General features: G+C 40.0%; 2 protein-coding genes across 5 annotated transcripts in view; one reads left to right on the plus strand and one right to left on the minus strand.

Moving 5' to 3' along the window:
- PCGF6 (polycomb group ring finger 6) overlaps positions 1 to 6,554 on the minus strand; it is a 38,178-nt gene extending 31,624 nt beyond the window's left edge. For all 4 annotated transcript variants that reach the window (XR_003987704.1, XM_030452904.1, XM_030452903.1 and 1 more), the window contains exons 1-6: positions 6,214 to 6,554; positions 4,895 to 4,994; positions 3,929 to 4,025; positions 3,272 to 3,327; positions 2,445 to 2,504; positions 1,732 to 1,840 (exon numbers count right to left, since the gene is read on the minus strand). Coding sequence is in view for 3 of the 4 variants with exons in the window: in XM_030452904.1 (XP_030308764.1) it covers positions 1,732 to 1,840; positions 2,445 to 2,504; positions 3,272 to 3,327; positions 3,929 to 4,025; positions 4,895 to 4,994; positions 6,214 to 6,504 (713 nt within the window). In the remaining variant the exon portion in view is untranslated. The remainder of the gene's footprint in view (positions 1 to 1,731; positions 1,841 to 2,444; positions 2,505 to 3,271; positions 3,328 to 3,928; positions 4,026 to 4,894; positions 4,995 to 6,213) is intronic.
- An 807-nt stretch (positions 6,555 to 7,361) lies between these two features.
- On the plus strand, positions 7,362 to 20,036 carry TAF5 (TATA-box binding protein associated factor 5). Its single transcript, XM_030452893.1, has 11 exons — positions 7,362 to 7,888; positions 9,098 to 9,338; positions 11,173 to 11,488; positions 12,153 to 12,316; positions 12,761 to 12,896; positions 13,397 to 13,517; positions 14,497 to 14,626; positions 15,727 to 15,891; positions 16,294 to 16,471; positions 16,620 to 16,797; positions 18,154 to 20,036. Exons 1-11 carry the CDS (start codon positions 7,375 to 7,377, stop codon positions 18,369 to 18,371), a joined length of 2,361 nt encoding a protein of 786 aa, XP_030308753.1. The 5' UTR covers positions 7,362 to 7,374; the 3' UTR covers positions 18,372 to 20,036.
- Positions 20,037 to 20,039: the final 3 nt, after the last annotated feature.

Consider the following 20,039-nt stretch of genomic DNA (forward strand, 5'->3'; position numbering starts at 1 on the left):
TCTTTTTATATGGTTAATCACAATTTACCCAATGGGGTTAAAAAGCATGCCTGAGCAGCAGGTCACTATACTAAATAAATAATGCATTTTATATCACAATCTTTAATGAAGTCTTTATAAGTACAATTAAAAACTATATTTATGTTTTGAGTGTACAATAGACAAGTCACAGCCTGAACAGCTATATCATATCTGTTAACATACAGATATCGACTTTGCATATGACAATCCTGCTCTTAATCCTCAGTATCATTTCTTGAACACTCAAATGTATTTCCATACCACCTTACTTAGTGTAATGACAGTATATATGGCAGTATAATACCTTATTTAAAAAGAAGAAACTGAGAAGACTGTGTTGAAAGGTAACCAAGAACTGCAAGTGCCTAACTTGGCACATCCAAGACTGAATTTGTCTGCAGAATACTTGATACTACAGTTTTAGTTATGACTCCCACTGCTTTCAGCTGCGCTTGTGAGTGTTCAGCACTTCTGCAAGTCAGGAATACAGAAAATGAACACTGAAATTAAGTCAGGTATACAGATTTGAAGACATTCTAGAGAACAGTCAGAAATTACTTCCTAGGGGTTTAGCTTGAAGATCTCTTCTTCCTGCTTCACATCCATTTAATAAAATAAGCCATGTGACAAACAACACTTAAAAAACAGCCAACAAACAAACAAACAAAACTTAAACACCACTACCTACCTGGCCAAAATTTACCCATGGAGAAAATCTCTTCTGTACTGAGTGAAGTAAAGTACAATGGAAACACTGGACATAGCATATGAAAAGACTGGTATGTGATGTCTACAAAGAGTGAGGCTGAATAAGATGGTATGAATTTGCTGCTAGAATATCCCAAGTTCTGATGGTTTGGCTTTACATCATGTGTGTAATACTAATAGCTTGCTATGATGGCATATTTGAGTTGTCTGAACATTTTGTTCAGGTCAAAAGCAGGCGCAATCTGGATAGAGAGGTAACAGTTGCAAAAGTCAGGCTGCTTCCCTCCCACAGTTGAGGTTCTGCACTGTGCGGTGCCATCAGAGAAATTACAGCTTTCAATACTTACTCAGTCACCCTCTCTCAGTTAACAACATATAAATGTGCACCTGGCCACAGTGATAGAATTTCTCCTTCCCATATTCCTGAAAACAACCCAAGTGTTTGAGCTGGATTTTCCCCTCATAATCCATCACTAAAGGTGACTCCTCATACAAAAGCTTCACCATAACTCATGAAAGTCTGGGAAACAGTCAGGCAAACTTACTAGTAGACCACATTTTTAGCCCACCTACAACATTTACTCACTGTTCTCACTGCCTAGTTTACAGGTGCAGCCCCCGAGATGTGCAAGTTCTAACATGGCCAGCATTAATTGTACTGCCACCCACAGGGTTTAAAGTAGTGTAAGACGAAGGTATTTATTAATTCAGTCTACTAAAAATTACACTACTTGGTTAAAAACAAAATAAACACAAGTAAGTTTTAAAACTACACTTTTAAGAATGACATTTTCCTAGGAAGCCACCTTACACATTTCATTATCATCTAGCTATGCACAGTGGGCTGTCATTATTGCACTGTAAAGTAAAACCAGCTTCCCACCTGCTATCTGAGATGGAAGAAATGAACGTTCAGTGACAACAAAAACCCAGTAACAATCTAACACACACAAGCAGCACCCTTAGAGCAGCCACTTGATCTTATGTGTGCCCACAACTCACCCAATGAACTCCAGAAGTATAGAGATGTCAAGTTCTGGTGGGATCCGGAACACAGAGCCCAGAACTTTTCGGGGTCTTCCTCTGCTCGCTCGAACTGGCTGTGGGACAGCTAAAATATTCAAATAGCCACAATGCAGACACAACTTGAAGTAAAAGCAGCAGAATATGCTAACGTGTGCCAAGCAAAACAGCTCATAAGGAAGAAGAGTAATGTAATTAATTCTTTTTTTTTTTAATTACTAGATCAGCTCTTTATACACTCCATGCTACATATCTGAACCAGTGTTTTAATTGCACTCAGCACGGCACTTCTCCAAAGAACTGTTTATTTGTCAGCAAGACAAAAATAAATGGAATAATTTGTCATACATCAACAGACTTAGAAGTTCTTATTTTTAGTCGTTCATAATGTCTATTATTTACTAAGGACCAGAAAATAAAATCAAGGTATGTTACATGTACTTCCTGGTGGCTGGCAACATAGAATCTGTTTTAAAAATCCCATCCACTATTGGGGTTTAAGTGCTACCATTTTAATGTAATTTCGTAATTTAAGAACTGTGACAATTTATGGTAATCAGGCAACCTAGAATGTCATATTTCCAGTACTACAGATCTTCAGTTGTGAGCTTGTATTTCAGGAAAATTCTTTAAGAATAAATTACATAGTAAATATTTCCTTAACAGTGTCCTCTGAAGTGATTACAACTCACCTGGTTTGGGCACTTCTAATCCTCTTTCTTTATAGAAGTCATGCATTTGTTTTTTCTCTCCTGAAAAAATAAACAAAAAAACCTGAACATATTGGAATGTTATTTCAGATGCTGAGACTATCTATAGTTTCCAATGGTCAGAGCAGTAAAAACTTTCTGAAGTCCCTACAAACCTTCATCATCAGCAATATTCCCTATGAAGCTGGGACGCTTAAGATACCAAGACAAAGAGTTTGTTAGTAAAAACTGTGATGAAATCAGAGAAACTGGGCATAACTCATACTGAAACAGCTGCATAAACTAATATCCTTTTGGCTGTCATGACTATTTTTATACCACCTATAGTTCATCTACGTCCACTAGATGTGTGTATTTCACTCAGTTTACCCAGGCTGACTGGGCAGACTCAGTGGCCCTCAAAGCTCCAGGTAAATGATACTGTGGAAGTGAACACACGTGGTATATACATATATATATATATATATATATGTATATATATAAATTAAGGTGGAAGTAATGAAAACGTAAAAGCAGTTGATAAAATCAGTCTTAGCAACTTTTTTTTTCAACAGAGGCAAGAGAACTTTGATGTGGAATGATATAATCTGAACTTACACAAAAATGTGAGGCGTGACTATGAAATACTATCTGCAGTTAGCAGCATTTAGCAGCCAGAAAGATGTCAGTTGGCACAGCTGATTAATTAAGATTTATAACCAAATGTTACAAAACTATCTTAAAGAGCTCAGTGTAGAAACAGGGTTCTGAAATCCTGTTTCCTGTTCAGTCTTTTCTATTTCTAGATGACAATAAAGAAAGGGACTTACTTTCCTCCAAATTGACAACTAATTTATAGACTATGTCTTGCAGTTGCCGGTCCAGTCTATTAAAGAGAAAAAAAATGAAAGTGTCTTCGATACAATACAGAATGGTTTTCATGAAATTGTAACAGAGATGCCGAATAGATTACTGGAATATGACACACACACAGAGAAAAGTGACACAGGAGCAACTCTATCTGTCTACATTCATGTGCTGACAGCAGAGCTAAAACAGAAGCCATGTAAAATTAAAAGCTCCACCCTTCAAGACTACACAGACAGTTTGAGAAACTAAAATCCAATTTTCAGAGTTACTAAGTACACCATGGCAGCAAAGCTTTTTCTAAAAAAATACCTAAGCGAATATAGAAAATTTCATATAATCTAAATCTTTGCATAGTCTTTGCATAAAACACAAAGAAATGCCCACGGTAGGGGACTACAAACCCTAGAAAGGGATGCAAACTAGGTAAAACAAGAAACTGAGTGCTTTTATCTTCACTATTGAGATGAAACGTACATAAACAAAGAACACAATGTTTTTCATGTAACTGTTCTTTTCATTTGAAATAAAGTGCTACATGCGTGTAAAACAAAACATTTAAAAGCAAGCAACAAAACTTCCAAAAAACTGTAGGTATAAAGATGGCATGAACTTATTACCTGATATTATAAAGGGGCTGTGTCTGATGTACAACAATATTGCATTTTGGACATCTGTTGCTATAGTAGAAGTGTCTCACTATGCAGCTTTTACAAACTGTAAAGAAAATAAACCCCATAAAAATCACATCCATTATACAACACCATCTGTTTAAGCAAGAAGAGCACATTGAACAGTTCTGCATTTTCCTAAATTTCAAACTGCGCTGAATATGAAATGGCATATATCAAACTAGTAAGTAGTGCCCCAGAAAAAAAAAACAGGGAGGGTAGGGGGAGAGAAAAAAAGACAGAAGCATTTTCCTTTTGTAGTGTTAGAGGCTGGAAGGACTTGGAAGCCAAGATTCTTCGCTTCAGGTGTGAAGGAGGATATGGCTTAAAAAGTCAGCCTCACAGAAAGGGCTTTATTAGCTTAGACAGAAAATAGATCTGTAAAACTGTTAAAAATATACAAGGATTGAGAGGGGAAAACAAGAACATTAAAATAAGTTTTTCATTATCCATCCATTTCTATTCATCAGGTTATAGACTAACTGTTCTATGAGTGCATACAACCATTTCAGCATCTGACCTGCTGCTTACTGAGTTTTTGAATTTACAAGCTTGCACCAGCAACAGTTAAAGAATGAGCAAGGCCATTCAACTTTCTTTTCTCAGTTACAAACTCAAATTCCTAGAGCCTCATTTAAAAAAAAAAAAAAAGAAACAAACAAAAAAACCCCTCTCTTTTTATTTTGCTTGGGCTTTATCTTTCCCTACATCACCTTGTCTCAACCTGAGAAACTAAGGTGACTTCATGACTGACAGATTTCACTATTTTCTGACACTTAAAATATCCATAAACATATTTTCCTTAAGGAAAAACACATGTGCTGACATCAAATAGAGCACTATTTTTGTGAGTCAGAACATCAGCAGCTGATGAATTTGCAACTGTACTCTCAGAGTAACAATACTGATACTTACAGGTGTGCAGACATTCTGTAATAGTTGTAGCATCAATAAAGTAACCTTTGCAGATGGAACACAGGATGTACGGGGTCAACTCTGCGAGGTTTATCATACGCTACAAAGAAAGGTTTGTAAGAGTTTGAATACACAGGCTAAGCCATGAAATTTCCTGATGGCAGCTTCCAAAATATCAGAGCCTTAAACCATGAAAAAATCTGGATTAACACACTACAGAAATGGGTTTTTCGATGAGGTCTTTTCTAAAGACTTCCATCTGGTCTTCTGACTTGACCTTTTTGTGAACAGTAATCCAGTGTGTTTCATGAATCATATCTGAAAAGCAAACTATTAACAATCCTTTTGGGAAAAGCTCTTTTGGAAAAAATCCTTCAGAGTATCAAATAGTCCCCAAGCTTGAAGTGGACACTAGGAGCAAATAATATTATTTGAAAATGCTCAGCAAGTGTGTTTGTGTCCCCAGTCAAGACTGTCTAACCAGTACTGTCTCTTGTTCCTTCACACAATTAGGGCTTATACAAATACCCGTTGAAGTAAAGACTAAAATTTCACTGCCGTAAATTGTGGTTATGAACTGCATTTGTAAGGAACGGATATAACCAATTTCATAATTTTCCTGTAAGACCTCTACTACTTCAAAAAATAAGTTCCTTCTATGATCTGTCTGAAAAAGATAACACATTAGAATTTTACGTTCTGTTTCTTCCACTCTCAAAGACAGATTAAGGGGCTTTCTTTCCTTCAATGACACCATTCATCTCGCCCACATGCCGCCACTTACCACACTCTCAGCTATGCCGCGAGTTTGTAACGGCTTCACTTAAATGAGAGATAAAATGAATGATAAGAAGTCTTTTACTATATGGCCTGCACTGCCTAAGGGGGAGGGGGAGTGGGGACAGATTTGTACCTGGAAGTTTTAAGAAGTCCCCAAAAGCATGTAAATTGAAGCAGTTTGACACTCAGCAACCTCCCCACAGCAGGGCAGGATGCCCGGCCGGCCATCTCCTACCCTCCTCATAAACACACACACCGGCCCCCTCCTCTCCTCAGGGCCGGCCCCACGGTGCACTGCTCCGCTCTGGACCCCCAGGACGCTCCGGTGGGGGCTGCCCCCAACATCCCGGTCCCGCCAGAGGCTACGGCGGCTCCGCCACTGAAGTGGCGGGGAGCGCGCGCCCCCACCTGGAGCCCCCCGCGCCTCACCCCCTCCCCCCCCGCAGGGTACGCCGGGAGCGGGGCCTGGCGCGAGCCGGAGCCGTCGAGCCCTCGCCTCAGAGAGCGCCCCAGGCCCTCGGCCCCCCCCCCGCCCTTACCTCCCGGTCGTCATCCGCATCCAATTCCCCGTCGCCCGTCCCAAACCGAGCCCCCGGGTCGCCCTCGATCTCCTCTTCCTCCATCTCTTCCTCCTCTTCCTCATCATCGTCGTCGTCCTCATCGCCACTGGACCCCGAGCGGCTCCGCTCGAACTCGAAGGGGAGGGAGCGCGACCCCGAACAGCTGGGAGCCCCCTCCGTCTCCTGGTCCTCACCGGCCAGGCCCACGCCCGCTCCATCCCCGCCCGACAGCCCCGAGACCACAGAGCCAACGTCCACCTCCATGTCCATGGCTCGGGGTGGGAGGCGGGGAGTGGGGCAAACGCGGGACCGGCGGCTGCCCGCCCGCGGGGGCCGGTGGGAGCGGTAGTCGGCCTGAGGAGTCCACCTGGGGCGCATGAGCCTTAGCGGCACAGGGCACGCTGGGAACTGTAGTTTTAGCGGACACAGTGCTCGGCTGTTATGCTCGGGCGCTGAGACTCAAGCAGCCAGTAATTTAAATAGCCTGCAGCTCTCTTACCATCGCTTTACAATCGTCGCTTCTCTATCTTAGAATTAAGTCTCTCGCTAATGAAGCACAGGTAAACATTTCATTTTTCACGAAAGCCTGTCAACTATAAGATACCGGTCTCATTCAAAAATAGATTTGAATTCTTTAATACCAACGAATCTGTATTTACCAAATATGAATAAAAGAAACAATATTAGAAATGCCTGGAAAAACAAGTGATCCAGCCATAATGAATTTCACTCAGAGCAAGGCTCCTAAGGACACAATCCCAACGCCATCCTTCATCTCCTCTAAGGAGGGCCGAGGTAGTGGCTTATTGACACCAAATCAAACCATATCTGAACGAGGTTGCTCGAATTTGCACGCCTCAAGCACTGCTGAACTCCGTGATTCATATTCGCCCAGCCACTACTCGAAATAACACTTATTGAGCGACCAGGACACCCGCGGCTCGGCACCTGCCCCACAACCACTCCTTCTGCCTCATGCACCCCCTGCTGCCGGAAAGCGTTCCTGGGATTGTCGCAAAATGAAGCCGTGAGGGCCCAGGTGGGCAGCGGCGGCAGTACCCATCCTTTGCCCTGACTGTCGCAAGAGCGTCCGCGCCTGGCGGCGGCCGCCCGCCGCCGGTGAATGGGGGGCGATGCAAGATGGCGGCACTAGCTGAGGAGGCGGCGGAGGTGGTGGCTGTGAAGCCGGACCCTGACGCGGGGACATCCCCGCAGCCCCCCCCTGCCCCTCCGACCGCCACCGCTCCTGCTGCTCCCACGCCTGCGGCGGCCGAAGGGGATGCGGCGGGGGGCGGTGGGGACTCGGCGCCCCCTAAGCCTGCGGCACCGGGCCCGGCCGCCTCTCCGGCGGCGCTGGACCGGCAGACTCTCGTGGCCGTGTTGCAGTTCCTGCGGCGGAGCAACCTCCGCGAGTCCGAGGAGATCTTGCGCCGCGAAGCTCGCCTGCTCGGCGACGACCTCGGCGCCGCTGCCCTCAGCCCCACCGCCGCCGGGCTATTGGGAGCCCCGGGCGGAGATGCGGACTCCGCCGTCGGCGAAGCGTTGCTCAACCGGGTCACCACCGCTGCCGCCATCGCGATAGGAGGCAGCGTCTCCACTGTCGCCTCTTCTAGCCCCGGGGTGGCGGCGGTCCCCTCCTTGCCGCCGGGAAAAGGTGGGTCCCTCGCGGGGCTGCGGAGCCATTCCTGGAGTGGGGGCCGTTCCTTCCCGGCGGGTCCCTCTGTCAGTGATGCTGGGACACAAGGGTAGCTGTCAGGTCATACCTCCCTTGGGGTGGCCATCCCTGGGACGGGAGTCTATCCTGATCTTCGAGAGGGACCCCTGGGTGTGTCATTCCCCCGTACAACTCGGGAAGAGATCGAGAACTCCTGGGGCACGTCCCCCGCTGGCATAAGGTACCAAGAGCAGAGTATCCATCATATTTGCAGGAAACACTCAGATGGAGAGGTGCTTCCCCTTGTCTTTCTGTCCCATTTCGACTAACAGCGTAGTAGGAGGCTGAAGGTTTTCTTTGTAGTTAGAGATGATGTTCCGAGATGTGGATGCAGGGACGAGAACACAGTCTGGATTTCCAGTCTGCAGTTTGAAGTAAGAGGCATAGAGTGCTTGAGGAGGAGGCTTTATACATTTCTGGACTGAGTTGCTGGGTACTTGAGATGTCCTTTAGGTAATTGGATTTTTAATTATTATTTTTATTTTTAATCAAGGTGTTCTGTATAGTAAGAATAGTATAATGAAATTTCAGGAACTGATATGTCTGAGTTCCAGTAGATGTATGAAGTCAGATTGTTCCTGGTGTCACCTGATATGATTGTTTTTGTATAGAAGACAAAACAATGAAAATATGTAATTACTGCTATAGAGAACAGAGCTCTCAACAGTGTTTAGAAGTAACAAAAAGTCACTGCTCTGTAATGGTTGTGTAGTGGTCTTGGTGAATTGTTCACTTGATTAATTTAATTTGCTTGTTAACTGGAAGCGAAATTATAGCAGATATATCTTACAGCTTAAAGATTTTTTGGCCTCATTTGAGATTTTCTAGCCTTAACAGAAAAGATAACTTTACACTTAGAATCCTACCTGCATTAGGCACTATATTAAATATCTTCTAGGCAACTCTTGGTGGGGTAAGTGCAAAAAAATAAGCCTGAAAGTGTCAGGACAATTGGCTACTGGACTATAATGTGCCCCGATCCTCTCACTCGTATCTTTTAAACTTGGTGCTGAACAAGCACAAGGCTTAGTGTAATGTTTTCCCATGAGTGCTTTACTTTACCAGCAGAGTTGTTAGCCACTGTGTATCTGCTAGCTCTCCCAGGCTGTCTTACAACCTTTTGTACTATGCTGTTCTATGATTTTGCAGTTGGAGGAGGTGTTGTTGTGGAAGATCAGCCAGATGTGAGTGCAGTATTGTCTGCCTACAATCAGCAAGGGGACCCAACACTGTATGAGGAGTATTACAGTGGATTAAAACACTTCATTGAGTGTTCTCTGGACTGTCATCGAGCAGAGTTGTCTCAGCTGTTTTATCCACTCTTTGTGCACATGTACTTGGAATTGGTCTACAATCAACATGAGAGTGAAGCAAAGTCTTTTTTTGAAAGGTAACTTTTTTTGTTGTTTGTGCATTTGCATTATTTTGTGTTTCCTGTGTTGATTAAATCTGTGAACTATCGTAGCCTAAGTTTATGTACATATATATATTTATATATTACTTTTCTAATGCTGAAGAGATTTGGAATCTGAAATAATGGTGCTATGGGTTACAGTTACTGTTTTTAAATCCTTTTCCAATCTCCCATGTTATACATCTGTGCAAACTGCATGCTTTTGATCTGATTTTGAATCATCTTTATGGTGAGCATGATTCTTGCTGCAAAGTGTCAGTGAAGAAATGTGGCTTCTTAAGGGAAAGATTGTGGGGTCATTTTTTAGCATTGGAAAATTGCACCGAGATGCTAAAGTAATATAAGCTGTAAATATTTGCTAATGTCATATAATGTGTATTGGAATTAACTTTATGGTTAATTATAATTTTCTGTGCTCTGACTATTTTTCACTTCTCTATCACTTGAGAAAAAACCCTAAATTTAATTTGTTTTCTGAATTCAGACTGGTTATGAAATATTTCTATTTCTCTTCATTTAGTCAGCTGTTTTGTCACCTAGTGACCCCTCCTCACCTCAAAAGGGGAATTGGAAAATTCCCAGTTTTTCCCAAAGATGGGAAATTTCTCCAATTTTTGCAGTTCCCCAAAAGAAGATCCATGGGTTGAAATGGAAACAGATTTAATAAAATAATAATAAAAACCTTATATTGATACTAATATAAAATGCACAAACTAATATTCAGTCTATATAGTCGTCACAAGCTTGATCTTAAGCACTGCAAGTACCACAACTCAGGCAGAAGTGTGATAATGACTGCAAACAGGAGAGTAGGCCTTGGGAGCAGAGTGACAGGTGAGACTCCCCTGGATTGGCCACCACCAAGGAAAAGGAGTTGTCCCCATCCAACTTTCTGATTTGTAGTGAGCATGACGTTTATGGTATGGAATACTGTTGGCCAGCTTGGGTCATCTGCCCTGGCTTTTGCTTCTCCTAGCTATAGCTCCTGGCTAGCTCAGAACTGCTATAGACTTTGATCATGATGGAAAACAGCATACAGTGGCTGGTCAGGAACTGAAACAAGTACTGCAGTCTTGTCAAAAGTCACTGAATCACAGAATTGTCATGGGTGGAAAAATTCACCAGGTCCAACCATGCAGCTTTTCTGAACAGAGAATTAGTTCTGTGATTCTATCTCAGCAAAACCAGGACACAAACCAAAAGCATAAGTTTGTCTCCCTCCGATATGGTCAGCAAAAACAGTTCTTTAAATACTTAAAATGTTTCCTGCCACAAATATTCTCTTATATCATTTGAATAAAACCGGAATATTTAAATATAAAATGGAAAATTCTAGACAAGTGTTAGCTATTATATAATGCAAGTGGAGAGTGAGAAACATAGTATAAAGTGTGCATATTCATATAATGAATCAGATAGAAATACAGTAGTCTTGTGTAATGAAAAATGCCCTGCACTTTATGATACCACAAATTAGAGTTTTGTTTCTGTAAATAAACATGTTAGTGTAACTTTACTTCAGGCAGGAACCCTACGGGTGCTTGAGATTCTTTGAGGTTCTATTTGTGTGTTCTCTTCATCTTGGTTTTTATCTGCTGAGTACTCTTAAGGTACACAGTAAGTCAGTGGTGAAACCTGATATCTTCCCCAAGGTGAACTTTATTTCAGCAGGTAAATAATCCCATACATAGTCAGTAGCTTCCAAAAGTCCTTTACGCATATGTTTCACATTAAAGTAATGTAAATAAGTGTGCATGTAGGAGATGTTTTTGTGATTGATCTTTTTTTGTACCTGAAATTGTTTCAATAGATTTCATGGGGATCAGGAGTGCTATTACCAGGATGACCTGCGTGTGTTATCTAGTTTAACCAAAAAAGAACATATGAAAGGAAATGAAACCATGCTGGATTTCCGAACAAGCAAGTTTGTGCTGCGTATTTCCCGTGACTCTTACCAGCTCTTGAAGAGGCATCTTCAGGAAAAGCAGAACAATCAGATCTGGAACATTGTTCAGGAACATCTTTACATTGATATCTTTGATGGAATGCCTCGCAGTAAACAACAGATAGATGCTATGGTTGGAAGCTTGGCTGGGGAGGCAAAACGAGAGGCTAATAAGGCAAAAGTAAGAAGGCAAGATTTTTGCACTTTTAGAATTGAACGTTTCTTTCTAGTTTTTAGGGGAGATACCTTAGTGTAGACTGACAATTGTCATGAGATCTTAAAAGCCAGCATGAACAGAACAAAGGAAAAGAACTGTCCTAATAGTTGTTGACAGGAGGAGGGAGATCAAGTTGTGTCACTGGCTGGTAGAAGAAACTGTTAAACCTCCTTTAGGCAACTTTGTATTCAGCTCATTGAACTACACCTAAACTAACTCCTGAATTATTCTGTGGTTTTAAAATGAGCACCTGGCTTTTTGGCTTCCTCTCTTGTACAACAGATGTAATTCTTACTGCTAGTTGTTACTGCAATGACTGTTCGTACCTTGACAGTGCAGTACCACAGTACTGTACAGAGAAATTATGTAAGCTATAGGGATTCTGCTTCAAGGAAGTGCTAAGAGATGGTGGGAGAGCTTACAGTTGTCCAGTTGCTGGGTAAAACAGCAGAACATGTGCTGCATTTATTATAGCCTAACCAGTAATGTATGCAGTAATATTAAACATAGCAGTTTTAAAGCAGCAGCTTTATTGTTTGGACTATTATGTTGAAAAGTTTCCATTAAAAAAATAGTTTTCAGTAAGAACAGCAATTACTGTTTTATCTTGTGTTCTATTGCCTTGCAGGTTTTCTTTGGCTTATTGAAAGAACCAGAGTTTGATGTGCCTTTGGATGATGAAGATGAAGAAGGAGAAAATGAGGAAGGAAAGCCAAAGAAGAAAAAACCTAAAAAAGATAGTGTAGGGTCAAAAAGTAAAAAACAAGACCCTAATGCTCCTCCCCAAAACAGGTATCAAGGGTAGAGAAGTCTTATTTAATCCAGTTTTGTCATGCCAAATCTGCATTGCTGTTCACACAACATTTTTTAGCTCTTTGGCCATTTCAGCTGTACACAGCTTTAGCTGTAAGACTTCTAAGGGAGGTAATGGAAAGCTCAGCATCCAACTCTGTCTTTGCCCTTCGAGTCAATCTAGATTTCCCTTCATAAGATTTTACTGTTACCCACTAATCTTTTCAGGTCGTACTAAATTATTTATCTTGTTCCACTGTCTGTCTGAAATTCATAAAATACTGGCTCTTTTTCTCATTAGTTAATCTTTTACTTTGTCTTTTTTTTTTTTTCTAATTCTTGTTTCATACTTTAATAGGGTTGCATGCAAAAATTTCTCTTCCTTTGCTTAGTTTTACAATATGGATGATGCTTTTCATTGAGAAAGAAGTGTGTTTCTTGTAGAATTCCTCTGCCTGAATTGAAAGACTCTGACAAGCTGGATAAAGTAATGAACATGAAGGAAGCTGCAAGGCGTGTGCGTCTTGGCCCAGAGTGCCTGCCCTCCATCTGTTTCTATACGTTCCTTAATGCTTACCAGGTTGGTAAAAGAAGAGTTTGAGTAAGAAAGAAAAGGAAAGCAAAAGTATAAACATAATTCTTACTAAAGAAAGAAGACTTAACAGACTTGGCTATTGGAATGTTTGGAATAATTGTTACGAAGTTTATGTTCCAAAATCTTCAGAATTGTCTTTAAAGACTCCTTAAGCTAATTGATGTACATGTTCCTTTGTTTTGGTCTAAATTTGCCTTAATTCCCACCTGTACTTTTCCTGTGGGGCCCTAAGTGTATTCTACAGACGATAGCAGAAGTTTTGCACCACAATACTGGAAAACAGTACTGTTTTGTCACTATTGACTGTGTTTCATTCGTATAACTTTATTTTCAATGGTGCCAGAATTTATGTGCATTTTTGTTTAGCCTAGAGTACTTCCCTCTTATATTTGTAAATAAGTGGAGTTAATTTTTGTGTTACCTTTGTAATATATGGAATACATCATGAAAGATGCAAACAGTATAAATGTGTATTTTGTGTATAGGGACTGACTGCCGTGGATATTACAGATGACTCGAGCATGATTGTAGGAGGCTTTGCTGACTCAACTGTCAGAGTGTGGTCTGTGACTCCAAAAAAACTACGCAGTGTGAAAACAGCAGCAGGTAATTAAGACAATAACACTTCAGATGAGCATGTGTTACTTGTGACAGCTGTGTTTTGTGTAAACAGAGAAAGATGTCTTTGGCAGGAGAGTTTCTTCAGCAGTTACATGCTTTCACTTTGAGGAAGCAGTGTGTTCACTTACTGCTTCCTTTACTGCCATTAGAAACATTTTTGAAGGAATGAGAAAATTGGCGATGTCCATCTACTTAGAGCTGATCAGTGCCTAGAGCTTGAAACTAGCCATAACTCATGTGAAACTAGCCATGTTCTTAACTGGATAGTAGCTACAGGTGGTAGTAGGCTGATGGGCTTAGGTGATTTAGGGGAGCGACTCAAGGTACTCTGAGGAAAATCATAGGGAACTCTGAGAAGGATGGAGGAAAGTGTCCTGTAGCTGAAAAACTATGGAAATTCATGGAAACCAGGCTTCATTAATTCTGCTGTTCATGTAACAGTGTGTTGTGGTTGAAGCTAGATACCACACAAATGTTTCTCAACCTTGATACTTAACTGAGTTGTGTTCGTGACGTTCAATAAACAGTCTAAAGACTAAAAGTTATTTAAAGCTGTGTGTAGTGCGTAGCTGTCAAGACATGTCTTAAAAAATGTGTTTGTGGAATATTAACTTCCTGGAAAAAGGCATGAAAATTTGGCATCTCTATCAAGAAGATGTTACTGTGTTTAGAGAATGAACAATGTATATTTAAGAAATAACACGAGGGTTAATTTATTTTAGCTCTTAGTGAAGGCTTAAGAAAGAGTCATTAGTTATGCAAAGCATTATTTTCATATTCTACAATGGTAAAAAATGCTTTAAATGCCAATGTATATTTCAAACTTACCGATTCCCAGGTACTTTGTCACGTTCACGTTATACTTGCCTTTTCTAGAGAGACTATTATTTGTTTTTCCTGTTTATGGCATTTACTTGTGAACTTCTGACAGTTACTATGATACACAAACTTTGAAATATTGCAGACCTCAGTCTTATTGACAAAGAATCAGATGATGTCTTGGAGAGGATCATGGATGAGAAAACAGCAAGTGAGTTGAAGATTTTATATGGTCACAGTGGACCTGTCTATGGCACCAGCTTCAGTCCTGATAGGTAAAATAAGTTTAAAAGCTAGTTTGCTTGTCTTGAGTTTTAATTATACACTATGGAATGCAAACATGTTCTTAATGCAGCTTTTTCAGAAGGCTAAAGAAATTCTTGTTTATGCATCTTGAAAAATGATGTGAGTGTAATCAACTCAAGTGGAAGATGCCAGCACTTTTTTGAGGTTCAGGATGTAGATGGCAAATGAGACTCTCTTATTGCAAACTGTAGTTTAAGATGGTTTTAAGTAACTGAACTGTAGACAGGAAAAACACTGCAGCATTAATGTCACTTACAGTGTTGAAAACCAGAATATCAGACCAAGCAGCATATCGTTGCACTTCTTGAAGCTTCTCATATTCTGTTGAGACTTTATTTTCCAAACATATGGAATAATATCTTGAAAATACGAGATTTAAAACTATTATGTAATTATGAGAGTTTGGACAGTAGGCAGACGGTTTAAATGGCTAAAGCTTTGCTTTTGCATTTGTCTGGTTTAGGAAACAACCATCACAGAAACATAGCTGAGAAGTGAACTTTGTGTGGAACGTGGATATAGAGTATAATTATGAACTGAGAATGTGAACATGATACAAATTCTCTTTTATGGAATGCTGAGATTTTGTTTTAGTAATTTTAAAAGATTTTATTTTTTTAAAGTAACAGTATTACTAGTTACTTTAGTATTAAAATTTAGTATTTAGAATTATTACTAGTATTAAAGTAACAGTTTACTAGTAATTTTTCATATAACTGGAATTCTTGAGCAAAGACCAACTCTGGTGTTTGGTTGTTTGGTTTTTTGTTTGTTTGTAGTTTTTTGTTTGGTTTTGTTTTTTTTTTCTCCCCTCAGTATTGCTGCAAATGTTTTCAGAATTAGTAATCAACATCCAGAAGTCTCCTTTTTGCATAAGGGCCTAGGACTTGATTCTGCTTTAATTGGTTATTGTTGCTTACCCCACCAAAATGCTGATTTCTATGTGATATGCTGAGAAGATGCTGTTCAGTATATAGTTTGTCTTATAGACATCTTACAGTGTTTATGCAATGGTTGTACAGTGTGTCTAAGTTGGTTATGTGATATGCTATACTTTATCCTGTGACAGGAACTATCTGTTGTCCTGTTCTGAGGATGGCACTGTCAGATTGTGGAGTCTCCAAACATTCACGTGTTTGGTGGGATATAAAGGACACAACTATCCAGTATGGGATACACAATTCTCTCCTTATGGCTATTACTTTGTGTCAGGGGGACACGACAGAGTGGCTCGGTAAGAAACTGGGTGGATTTTTCACTTGTCTGGGTCAGTTTGTGGTGGACTACAGCCTACCCTATTCCTAGAAATAAATTTTATTTCATTATTAAAATACTGAACAAGTATTTTAATGCAAGGATTTTTCTTTTCTAATTGTCACTAATGATATCATTATCTGACGCTAAAGAGATTATGTCTTATATGACCATCTGATTATAAGTATTTTCATTTTTTTTAACAACTTGGCAAAATATTTCTGCTTTCTGAAAAGTGTATTTCTAAAGAACAAATCCTACTGATTCAATTAACTGAGCTGTAAGAAACCACTGCTTAATTACTTAATTTTATTCCTCATTGTACAACAGATACTGAACTTCATTTGGGTTCTTTTTATTAATAAAAAGCTTTTCTTTTCAGTCTATGGGCAACAGATCACTACCAGCCTTTACGGATATTTGCTGGCCACCTTGCTGATGTGACTTGTACCCGATTTCATCCAAATTCTAATTATATTGCCACGGGCTCAGCAGACAGGACTGTACGGCTCTGGGATGTATTGAATGGCAATTGTGTAAGAATATTCACTGGACATAAGGTAAAGGCCTATAGCTGGTGTGAAAGGGATTTTGTTTCTGTGATGAGATTCTGAAGAGTAGTGTTCAGAATCAGTGCACCTTGGCTGACTGATTTTGGATAGATTTAATTAACTCCTTTGGTTCTCTCCTGCCAAATGTCTGATTTAGGGACCAATTCATTCATTGGCATTTTCTCCTAATGGACGGTTCCTAGCTACTGGAGCAACAGATGGAAGAGTTCTGCTGTGGGATATTGGACACGGCTTGATGGTTGGAGAACTGAAAGGGCACACTGACACGATCTACGCGCTAAGATTCAGTAGAGATGGGGAGATTTTAGCATCAGGTAAAATTCACTGGAAACAGTGAAGTTTCCATTGTGTTCCGTAAGTCTGACAAGGAATAATAGAATTGTTTCTTTAAATTGAGGAAGACAAAGTAGAATCATTTGCTTAGCAAAAGCAGCAAATTAAAACTGTTGGTACAAGGCAAGTGCTTCACTGGACTGCAAAGTATGACTCCTCCATGTCCCAGAACTGAAGGAGAAATGCAGTTAGATGATAGTTATGCAGTTAGGTGAGAGTGAAGATGAGGATCTATGTACAGAGTTGGGGATGGAATCTGAAGTAACAAATAACTGGGGCAGAGAAGAAGTGGCGGACTAGAGAGGCACAGGATGCTGAAATGGGAGTAGAACTTGCAGCAGGACTAAAGAGAGAGGAAGGCATAGAAAGGAAGCTATCTCTACACCCATACTATTTTTTCATGGTTGATTTTTGGCATAAAAATGTGCATGTAATATTAACAATTAGGTCTATGAGATGCAGAACTTGTGAAGCCTTTGTTTTGTTTTGTTTTGTTTTGTTTGTTTTTTGCTGCCTGTCCAACTGGATTCTCTGGTGTCTATTATAGAAGAGCTCTTTTCCCAGTTTTCTTTTCATGGAAGGGAAAGTTTCATCTTTCTATGTTTAGTGAACTGATTAAATATATAGGAATTCAATGAATTTGAAGCTTGTTTTGTTCTGTCAGCTGATGAAATTTGCCAAGAAGTTCAAGATACTGATAGGAAAACGATGGATAGAAACTATGATTATTACATCATGGTATTCCTAGACTTAGGAATAATGTAGATTTATTTAGTAGTATGCTTCTAAATGCAGTACAGTGAAAATCCTGAGTGAGCTGCTACTGCAGGAGTGAAAGCAAACAGCAAGTTTGATCCAACCTTGCTTGGTCGTTATTTCAATTTATCTGCCAATGTTACAGTAAAACCAAAGGCCACTGCGCCTGCAAAATTCAGCTGTCTTCCCTGTATCAAACAAAGAAACTATTATGTGACTTAGAATCATTGACATTTCCTAAAACTGACATCTAGCCCACAGGATGGTCCTACTTTTTCAGTGCTACGTGATAACAGTCCAGACCCAGGTGTTCTGAAAGAGTAGTTCTTTGTACTTTGTTCACAGGGCATCCAAGTTAGATCACAGGAAAGCTGAAATCCTGATAACTTTTATGTGTGTTTTCAGTGTATTAGAGGCTTATTGAAGTCTGTTTCCTTGCAGGATGAAGGCATAAGTCTACAGTTATGACTGAACCTGTTTTTTTTGAGCTTTATTTTCTGTTAACTTGTTCCCCAATAACTTTTTTATGTACCTGTTTCATTAATAAAAGACTTCAAACAGTTATTCTTTTTTCTTTTTAGGTTCAATGGATAACACAGTTCGTCTGTGGGATGCTGTGAAAGCATTTGAAGATTTAGAAACTGATGACTTTACTACAGCCACTGGACATATAAACTTGCCTGAAAACTCACAGGAGCTGTTACTAGGTACATACATGACCAAATCAACCCCGGTCGTACACCTCCATTTTACACGCAGGAACTTGCTGTTGGCTGCTGGAGCCTACAGCTCACAGTAAATTGGGAAGCTGCAAGACTGTGCCAAGTCATTGCAGTAATGACCTCAGGATTTGAGACAAGGAGGAATGTCTTGGACATGTGGACCCAGTCTGCTGCAGGGAAAGCAAAACTGTATAAACTAATGCGAGCAGCATCTTCTCAGTTCTCCTATTTCGTATTTATCCACAGTGAAAATGCTGGAGATTGATAAGACATTGTGGCTTTAAAATAAGGAATTGTTGGTGGTGCTTTTTATAAATATATATATATATGTATATGAAAATGGCTGTCAGAGATGGTATTTGAGCTTGGTTGAAACTTGTGGAAAGCTAACAGCCTTGGTATGTGTTCTCAAAATGATTTTTTTAAAAGCACTTAATTTATGGTTAGCAAGTGTTTGATCAGTCTCAAACATAAGCAAAAAACTGTTCAATTTAGAAAAGAAGAATGTTTAATTCACTATAGCCTGAGCTGGACAACAGGTATAGTGAGAGTATCACAGCCACGAATAGGGCATTGAAAGAGTAACTCCTACAGTTGGACACTTGTGGATAACTGCCATGAAGTTTTGTGTGGTGGGTTTATGCATTCATGTACTAAGTCCTGAAAAGATTTCAAACTCCTGTGCTCTTTTGAGGTATCACAAAGGCTGATCTTATTATTCTGTTATCAGAAGTAGCCAGTGCTGTGTGATAAGCAACCGGAAGTGCAATGTGAACTTTATTTACTTTCATACTTTATTGTATGGAAAAAAAAACAACAAAAGGGACTGAAGCAAAACTGAAATATCCATTATTAAAAATCAGACTTAAACCCTTTTATGTTGTATTAGATCTAAAAGACTTTAAAAACCTGCATTATGTTTTATGTATCAAAATGTAAAACTAGCCAAGAAGTTGAAAAGTTACTGCAGAGTAATAGGATTATACCCTCCCAAGTTATCAATTTGCTTTTGGAAGGCCAGCTTGCCAGCTGGAAACAATTTCCACCCACCAAAACATTGTACCCCAGTAAGTCCTCCTGGACAACCGCTAAAGCTCAGTGCTTTATTTCTAAGGAAGAGTAAAACATAGAAAACACTGGAAAGTGTAACTACGGTCCAGGCCTTTGAACAGCAAATTGCACTGCCAAAGGATAGGCCTAATTTGGTGGGGATTTGGGCTTGGGGTTTGTTTATTTTTTTAGGGGTTTTGTTTTAAATCTCTTAAAAGCTGTATACAGGTAAATCTGTCTTGTGTTCATTTCTTCCCTGTAAGGAATATTTGAACAGTCTGCTGTCTCTCAAGTGATAATAAAAATAATTGAAATTTCTAGGATAAATGGTGAACTACCTCCCTTCTCATCCCTTCTGACTAACTCTTGGAGAAAAGGTCTGTTAAAGGCCTTATACATAAAAAATAAAGAGTGGAAAAGTCACTGGGAAGCTCACCTGGAATTTTTTTTGAAAGAAAAGAAGGTTAAAACTAAATTCTTGTGTTTGGTTTTTTTTTATGTAATGGTACCTCAACAAAGTTTCCTAGCTCTCTGTGACCACTTGGGTTGAATTACAATTACGGTGAATCAAACAAGTTACTGAAAACAAAGCATGTACAGTTTTGACAGCTTAAAGAAAACACTGCCACATCCTGCCTTTGTATTTTGTACAGTTTTATACTTTTGATATTATAATAAATACTAAAACCAAATGC

The sequence above is a fragment of the Calypte anna genome, chromosome 6, assembly GCF_003957555.1.
Source record: "Calypte anna isolate BGI_N300 chromosome 6, bCalAnn1_v1.p, whole genome shotgun sequence".
Lineage (NCBI taxonomy): Eukaryota > Metazoa > Chordata > Aves > Apodiformes > Trochilidae > Calypte > Calypte anna.

Bases quoted from the DNA above. Each gene is read 5' to 3' on its own strand.
- TAF5 (XM_030452893.1), top strand. From the start codon at position 7,375: ATGGCGGCACTAGCTGAGGAGGCGGCGGAGGTGGTGGCTGTGAAGCCG. The intron at 12,897-13,396 runs GTTGGTAAAAGA...TTTTGTGTATAG, and splicing joins CGTTCCTTAATGCTTACCAG to GGACTGACTGCCGTGGATAT. The intron at 16,798-18,153 runs GTAAAATTCACT...TTTTCTTTTTAG, and splicing joins TGGGGAGATTTTAGCATCAG to GTTCAATGGATAACACAGTT.